General features: G+C 36.2%; 1 protein-coding gene across 1 annotated transcript; it reads right to left on the bottom strand.

Annotated features, from left to right (window-relative positions):
* Window positions 1-316: 316 nt before the first annotated feature.
* valopb (vertebrate ancient long opsin b) lies at window positions 317-8,321 on the bottom strand. The gene is made up of 5 exons (XM_067369037.1): window positions 7,973-8,321; window positions 5,096-5,306; window positions 4,169-4,286; window positions 3,759-3,998; window positions 317-583 (listed from the first exon to the last, which is right to left on the bottom strand). The coding sequence occupies exons 1-5, from the start codon at window positions 8,319-8,321 to the stop codon at window positions 317-319; spliced, it is 1,185 nt and encodes a 394-aa protein (XP_067225138.1).
* Between the last annotated feature and the right edge of the window lie 869 nt (window positions 8,322-9,190).

Here is a 9,190-nt window from a genome sequence, read left to right as displayed (position 1 = left end):
ATATAGTGAGAGGAGAGTATGCACAGATCCAAAAAACAAATAGCTTTTGCTCTGAGGAATGTATTGCTTGCCTTCTTCATGTTAAGTAATAATGTGATACTGTCAAGAACAGATATGCCAAGACTGCAAATTGCCACAACATAAAGAAATACTAACAACAACAAAGAACATATGAAATCACAAAGCATACATTCTAACATATGCATTCCAATAGAAATAATGACTGCAGGATTTATGCTTATTAGTTAGACAACAAGTTAGACTACTGGATGGAAACTATAAAGGTGTACATTTATTCAATCAGACTAACACTTCTCTACAAAGGACATAGTCGACTATCCGATAAAGGGAGCTGCTTTGGACCTCCATTCTCACTCTGCTCCGGCTCCGGCTCCTCTTCTTCATCCTCACTCTTCTCGATGTTGCACATGGACATGGGCACACGAGCAGCAATGGTGGACATCTCTCCAATTTGACTGTCTGCTGTGGCAGTGATGGCCCCTTTGTCTGATGTCTGGTTCACATGGGTGGAATCAAGACTGGTGACATTTCCTCCAAACATTTGGATCAGACACTTCCTGAACTGAGAGAAAAAGCATTAGATTGAACATTTATAACGATCATAATTCCACTGAGCTTCCTAAAGCACTATCAAAGGAAGTCACCCTCCCACATATACACACATATACAATCAAATGTTATTGTAATTTTGCTATTCATTATAAACTCGAGACACAAAAGAAAAGCTTTCATTAATATTTCCTGTCTCTGTGACACAATGTAGAGATTTGTTCTTAGTGGTTAGGCCTTTGCACAACCTCTGCATTGAAACTAGGAAAAGGTCATTAAGCAAGATGTATTCTATGTAAAAACAAGGACATTTTGACCTTAATTAAAGCGGATAAGGTCATGAGAAGCAAATATATTCATTTCCTCAAGGTTTTGGTTGGACTGGATGAAAATGAGGTATCCTGGGTAATTATAATACCAGCTACTCTCTATGCCAAATTTGTAACGCAGAGACACACTATAGTGAGGATACATGTACAGAATAATACCAAAGACTATAGAATAACACAAGACATGTCACTCGTATTGTTTTGAATTGGAGAAAGTGTAACGCAATATGGCGGAATAAGTCCCGCCTTCTAAAGCCAAGAGCCAATCGCCGACTGGTAAAGTAATCACGTCACTTCAGCGGCCGTTAGAATCACCGGTTTCTATAGAAACAGTCAGACGCGCACCTCCGAAGAGACGCGCATTTAAGTCTGCGCATGCGCTCTAGCTTGATCCAGCCTGAAAGAAATATTTTTTTTTTGTCATGATTCGTGCGTTTAGAAACTAAATTTATGAGTCGGATGTTGTTAGATTTCATTGGTGATTTCAAATATCAAATTTAATCGTAAGGTTGACGAACAGTTTTGGAGAATCTGATGTTTCCCCATTCAAAGAGATAGGAGCTGCATGATGCCCAGAATGCCTGAGAGGCATTTCAAAGATGGCCGCCGAGTGAAATGACTTGTCTTAAAGGGACTTTGATAATACTAAGACAGAACATACTAAGACAAACTGCACTGATGTGCAATGGAAAGTCATAGAAAACGTTAACTGATAATATAACAACATAAGCTGTTAAAATGTTAGATTAAGCAAATGATAACACTTTAGGTTCATTTAGTTAAAATTTAGTTAATTAATTAGACATTAAAAAGAGCAATACTTTAACAGTTATTTAATAATAATTTAAAAATTATTTTTATGTAATATAGTTTAACATTTAATTTAAAGGGGCTCTAGCCTATATATGTATGAATTTTCATGTAAAAATCACTTTTTATTGCTAATGTGTAAACAGCTTCTATCGAAGCTTAAAAAACGATAATTTAGGTTGTCTATATGAAAGCATGTAGACTGATTTTTATGTGAAGGACTTTTGCCAGGAAAATTAAAAGGATGTTACGTTCACGTGCATTCCCGAGAGCCTATCTTCCGTTCTATTACACATTAAACGAACGTTTATAAAATGTTCAGGATAATTCCGAAAGAGCCGTGCAAAGAAAAGGGATTAATTCGAACTATAGTCTCCCATAGCCACATCTATATAGTATATTCTAAGCGAAGAACGACGCAAGTATATCCTGGCATTGAATCGCATCTATTCTCTTGCACGTGCGCGAGCACGCTGGCTGCAGTTCAATTAATGGCCACCGGTGTCACTAATAAAATTGGCTTCTGAATTCTACATAGCCGCTTTCATTTTTTTTAAACATAAATGAACATTGTGTTATGAACAAAAATTTAAAAACAGCAGTATATTCATAAATTAACATTAAAAGATTAATAAATGCTGGAATAAATGTTCATTGTGCATTATGCATTAACTCGCGAAAACAAAAAAACGTAGCCGTATCAGTGTTACCAGAACAATTGAAAAAAAGACAACCAATAGCAGTATATGTTCTATTTCAGATCTTTCAAATCAATATATGATCCATTTCAGAAAAGAGAGACTGACAGTAAACTTTGCATTCTCATCGAATATGCAAAATAACAGCAAACTTCATTAAACTTCACAGCCCATATACATAGTCCATAGATCACATGTTCATTTTTGTTGGATTCTCCATATACTCAAGGGCTCTTGTGATATCCAAATACAATGCAGGATTACCAATGCTATATGGTTAAAGAAACAAGTGTTTGTTCTCGTCTCTCTATAATGCAGTCTGTCTATCTCTCTCACATCAGAGAAATTTGTAACCCTGGCTGTGACCCTTGCCCTGAATTTATTCTGGGAACAGCTGTGAAGGAACTTGGTTAGTTCTGAAAGATGTGCACAGCTTAAGGGGTCCAGCAGCCTCCTCTCCAAACCACCTGGGACCCACATCCTAGGGGTGGTCATCAGAGTCACATGACTGCAAAAGATCATTGCCTCACCCTTTACATCAAACGACACACTACAGAGACACTGAGGAGAAATGTCCCTCTACAAACTTAATGTATGTGGAGCATGTTCAAAAAAAGAATGCAATATCATTGGAGCAACGGTGCAGACTGAATCGCTTATTACGCATGACTCCTCTGAGAATGCAGAATATCATTAAATTGGAAATATCCAGAGATTTAAACCATTGTTTGTCCAGGACAACAGAGCAATTGAAGCTTCTCGCAGTGTAAGACCTATGACTTCCCCTTAGGAAAGCTAAAGGCACCCAAACATTTCCTTTGGTGAAAATATAACTTTAGAGATAAGATACATCTATTCATTGGGCATTCATAGACTCTACCTCTGTGGATTTGAACATTAAATATTTAATATATTTTTGAAGTAAGAAAAAAAATGAATCTCCTCAAACAAAACTGTCAAGAGTAAAGAGCATCAGATATCTGTCATTTCTCCCTGACATATAATGGAGGGGAAAAAGTTTAGCAGTTCAGACCTCATGCTCATTCTATGACTTTTATTGTAAAGAATTCTGAATTCTAGCTATAATAACCATAAACCAAAACATTCCCATAGTGCAAGAATTATTGGATTATTATAAGATTCATTGTCTTTGCTCACCCTTGCTTTTCTGTCTTTCATTGATTGATGGCATAAAACACCAAAAATCAATTCTTAATATATAAAATATAAAATCCTCTAATCAGTTTTTTTTTTCTCAGCACGGCACCCCAAACACAGAAGTATTATTGTTTATAAGATGTGTAGGTGATCTGAAAATGCCACATAAGGAAGACAAATGGCAAAGATGTACCTGCTTATTCATGAAGACGTAGATGATGGGATTGTATACAGCTGCAGTCTTTGAGAAGAAGGCTGGTATTGAGCTTAGGCGAGGATCAATATGAATTGTGGGACACGCTGTGACAATAATTGAAAATGCGGCATAAGGCGTCCACCCAACCATGTATGCAACTATCATTACAACGACCATCCTTGCCACCTCTCGGTCAGGCTTACGCGCACTACCCAGCCTTCCATGAGTGTTCGATACCTATTAGACATAATAAAGTTCTAAGGTTAATTACAGTCCAAGAGTAAGTTAAAATCAACAATACACAAACAAACAGAATCTCAAAAGTTTATTTTGCTCTTAATTAATTTAGATCTGAAGATTTACTATGAAGCAAGTAATGAAAATCAAGATAAAACCATATGCCCAACCTTTCTGAGCTTCTGCATAAGTTTGCCATAGGAGATAATGATCACGCCAAGAGGAAGGATAAAACATGTAGTGAAAAAGGTGATGATGTAGGTGTGGTCATAGTAATCAGTTGAGTACCTTGAGGGAGGAAAACAGAGACTTTAGACCTCCTCAATCTTACCTACATGACATCTAGCAGGTACTTTGAGCACAAAAATGAGTGTGGATAAGAATGCTTAGGTAATCAGTTGTGCACAAATCTTTAACAATAGAGCAGGTGCTTTGTGCTTTGTTTGGTCCAAAAAAACATTGCAACAGAACAATTGAGTACTAAGCACCAACTGCAAGCTCAAGGCAGTGCCAAAAATTTGGATCACTAAGAATAAATGGAAACCAGAATTTAAAAAAGTTACATTTACTGCTTTGCTGTCTGAGATTTCAACTGCCAGAAACTAGATTACTCTAATGTTGAACACCAACATGGATTCAACTATGCCCGACAATGGTAAAAATATTCCCCATCCTTAATCTTCTTTGTGTCAGTGTGCATTCCCTATTCAGTTGTTTTGCACTGTTTGTGTTCCAAGGCCAAGGCCAAGCCACAGCCACAAATGTTTTGTACCAGTTTCTTAAAAGCAATTTTTCAACTGATGGTTGCATGGCATAAGCCTTGGGTTTATAAGTGGTTTCTTTTTTTCTGTCATAATATAACACACAGGAAGAGGCCTTGACTCAAGATCCTTGTCTGATTCCTGTTGTCACTTGTGCAAGGCGCAAGGCACAGTATTCATCTATAACTCTGTATTGTATTACTGTGGATGTTGTTCTGTTTATACATGTGAGATTGAAAGACAGTAAGTGTGAGGGAGAGTCTTAGAAGAACAAATACTGGATAAACAGAGTGAAACAAGGATGGGACATTCAGTGAAATAGTATTTTGTGCTCACCAGTTGGGTTCACAGGTAGTGCCAATTTTGCTGACTGTGTAACTGTTCCAACCCAGAACTGGTGGGATTGTCCAGATGAAAGAGAAGGTCCAAACAAAAACAAGACCCATAGCTGCATGCTTGCCTCCCAGCCGGACATTTTTCAGAGGACGACAGATCACAAAAAAACGCTCGAATGCCAAGATTGCTAAAGACCACAGAGCCACAATCCCTAGAAAGCAAGAAGGTACACCCATTTTTACTGTGATGTGCTGTTTAAGTACTATCATATGTATCTGTGTTGACATTTAACAAGAGATAAAAATAGAAATTCTGAATAACTTTAACTGTTCAAATGAAATCATAAGATTTCTGTCTACTCTTCAGAAAAGCAATTATTTCTCACACACACCAAAAAAAAAAAAAAGAAGAGTATCATTGGAGACAAGAACAACTATGATGGAAGTTTAGTGCAGGGAGGGGGCAACCCTTAAAGCTCAAATGAGACCAGATTGTCTGATTGCAGGTAACTAGGAAAGGCCATTTCCATCACAAGAGGGAAAATCACGATTATGACATTAAAAGTCAAAATTTCAACAAAAAGTAGAAATTATGAGATCAAAAGTAATTACATTAGTCTGAATTATTAGATAAAAAATCATGCTTGCACTTAAAAAAATGCTGTGTTATTTCAACCAATGTTTTGGTCAAATATGGACAAACCCAACCATTGGGTTTTATTTTATTTGAAAGTGGACTAATCCTTTAATTTAAAAATTAAACATTTTTCAATTAAAGGATTAGTCCACTTTCAAATAAAATTTTCCAGATAATTTACTCACCCCCATGTCATCTAGGATGTCCGTGCCTTTCTTTCTTCAGTCGAAAAGAAATTAAGGTTTTTGATGAAAACATTCCAGGATTATTCTCCTTATAGTGGACTTCAATGGACTCCACTGTTGAAGGTCAAAATTACAGTTTCAACTTTCAACTTATGGAACGAATGCAGCGCCAGTTCCATTTCTTCTGTAAGGAAGGCGTAGGACATACAGCGTAAGCTTTTTGAAGAATATGGAAGGCGGAAATGATCGCACTTGCAAGGCGATTATTTGTGTTTGTAAAGCATATACAGTTGTATTTTATTTATTTTTTTCAGAAAATGACCGATCATTTCGCTAGATAAGACCCTTATTCCTCATCTGTTATCGTTTAAAGCACTTTGAAGCTGCACTGAAACTGTCATTTTGACCTTCAACAGTGGAGTAATCCTAATCCTTTAAATTTTGGGCTTGTCCATATTTGACCTAAAATTTTAAATTTTTCCTTTTTGCCTAACAGTGACAAGCACTGATAACACGTTACTATCAAAACTATTGGATAGTTTCTGGTAAACAGTGAATAAGAAATAATACTAGAGTCATTCCACGAAACCGGTATTATTTTTCAATTTTTTACCAAAATGTATTACTTTTCTGAACACCCCACAACATTAATGACATATTTAACTTCCAGAAAAACATATTTTCCCATCTCAGGCATTAAATCCCTAGTATTATTGGTCATTATTTTAAGTTATGGACACTATGAGAGCTCTCTGAATATTATTATAAAATATATTTGTGATAAAATTAACATTTTCCTATGAATCAGATGACCCTCACACTAATTCAGTAATTGCAAATATAAAAGTTACATAAAATCTCACACTTTTGCTATACTTAAGCCTGAAATGGGCACTTTTTGTGACAGCAACCTCATAATTTTTTACCAAAGGCTTAACTTTAGAATACAGTATTCTTATGATTGCTCTGAACATTTCAGACAAACTTTAAATTACTTTTCCATAAACGTAGAAACAATAATAATAATAAAAATGTAGGTGTGACGGGGTTGTGATTTTTTGCCCAAATTGGCCACTGCTCTAAATCTAGAGAATAAATGGAGAGCGCATGGCATGCATGATATTAGGAAATCATGAATAATGTTGAAATAACAAATATAATTTTCACAAGTAATAGTTTTCTATCTTTAATTGATGTAACGGGGTTGAGTCGTTAAGCTTGACAAACACAATTTCACAACATAATTTAGTTATAATTATTAAAGAAGGTTGTAACTTGCATGCGTCTGTTCACAATGTTGTTCGGAAGACTTCTATGATGTCACTTCCTATTAATGGTGTCACATAAGTATCGGATCATTATTTTTATATTGGGAGAATGGTTCGTGTAACGGGGTTGAGGCGTTACTGAGGTATGGAACTAAATGATGTGATTTTAATGAATAATCATGAATTTACTTAGAAAAAAAAAAAACATTACCAGCAAAAAAGCATAGATGGATATGGGAATGGCAAAATGTATGGACTTTTTTTTTTTTTTTAATCATTTTATTATTCATATCCCAAGTACACTTCCATAGAAGGTCTTGGGGGACATGACAAAATAGGTGGTGCCAACTGAAAAAAAAATATAAAGATAAAACGTCATGTTTTTAAACATTATTAAAGGATGCATTAATCAGTTAATACAAAAAGCTTTTAAAAATATATTTTGGTGACCCAATAAATAAAATACAATGAAAAAGGTCAGAGGGACTCAAATCGTACCGGTTTCGTGGAGTGACTCACTAGCCTCTTTAATTAATAAAACACGAATAAGCACCATCAACAAGTGTAATACATAGAATTCAAATACAAAATATGCAATTTGTTACTAATAACAATGGAATAGCTTCTTTTCACTACGAGTCATAAGGTAATAAGGCTACAAACAGGCTAAGTAAACCGATTTCAATGAAAAAAAAATACAATAAATTGTATTAGTAACATAAAATAGGCACTATTTAGTTTAAAGGAATAAATGTTACACGTCTTGGTATAGTTATGTAATAACTCACCGAAAAAAGTGACAGCGAATCCCTCCAGCACACACGCCCAGGCACCCAGGAAGAAGTAACCTCGTGCATTAGTTAAAAAACTTATAACGCCTCCTGTCAGCGAAACTAGAAAATCAGCAACAGATAAATTAACAATTATATAATTCAACGGTTTCCTTAACTGTTTGTATTTAAACGTCACGAGCATAACGGTGAAGTTCTCGGTTAAAGATAGTGAAGTCACTATGAACATCAGACAGGCGAGGAAAGTGTAATTCCAGGGCGCAATGGACTTGATGGGACCCGTGAACGGATCGTCCGGTGTGGTGATGTCGGTGGACTCGGTGACTGAAGACACAAACGATTCCATGACAGCGTTTAGGGCTGACATTGAGGAAACAAAACGTTCCGGAAAAGTTCATAAAACCATCACTAAGGAGCTTCTTTAAAGTCCAAGACAAGGTGTTTTATATACTAAACGACACAGAATTTGCGCACTCTAACAATTCAGAAACTGACACATATATAATTGCAAAATGGATGTGTATGGTAGGCCTATACGTTTTCTTAATTTCGAAAATGAAACACTATTTTCTAATACAGCAATCCACTTGAGGAGACAGAAGTCCTTAAAAAGAAGAGCGCCTTTGCGTAAAGGTTGCACTGGAACGTCACAGGTCCGCTCGCTTTCCGTCCACTGCTGAGCATAAGCATTTTCATGCTGTTCTCCTTTATATATACAGTCCGTTGGCATGGCCATCTCAATCCCTCGAGGTAATGAGAAAAGCCCTTTTCCAAGTTTACCGAGACGTTTCAGAGGGGCGTCACGCGCTTTACTCTCTTAAAGGTGCATCAATCGGGGTTTTTGCCCCAATAAAATAGTTTTCCTTATACAGAAAACTGTCATTAAAATGATGTAAATCCACATGAAATGAGGTCCTGGACATATCAGTCTTTTAGAAAAACAAAAAAGCTAGAAGAAAAGGCTATTCTATTCTATTGAGCGGGTTCCCCCGTCATGAGCACCGCCATAGTGATATCACATGACCAGCTATCTCATTACTAACAAAGGTGCAAACATGGTGTATGTACGATATGCACTTCATACGTGCAAGTCAAAATCAGTATGTCTGATGGGAATCTCCTGCTCTGTTCACAAAACAGGTGGCAGTATGAAATCCACTGGCACTTTGGAAACTACTACTACAGTTTTTTCAACTGCTTACACACATTTTTAAA

Source organism: Chanodichthys erythropterus, chromosome 19, assembly GCF_024489055.1.
Source record: "Chanodichthys erythropterus isolate Z2021 chromosome 19, ASM2448905v1, whole genome shotgun sequence".
NCBI classification, from domain to species: Eukaryota; Metazoa; Chordata; class Actinopteri; order Cypriniformes; family Xenocyprididae; genus Chanodichthys; species Chanodichthys erythropterus.
This window is presented reverse-complemented; position numbering and strand designations above follow the sequence as displayed.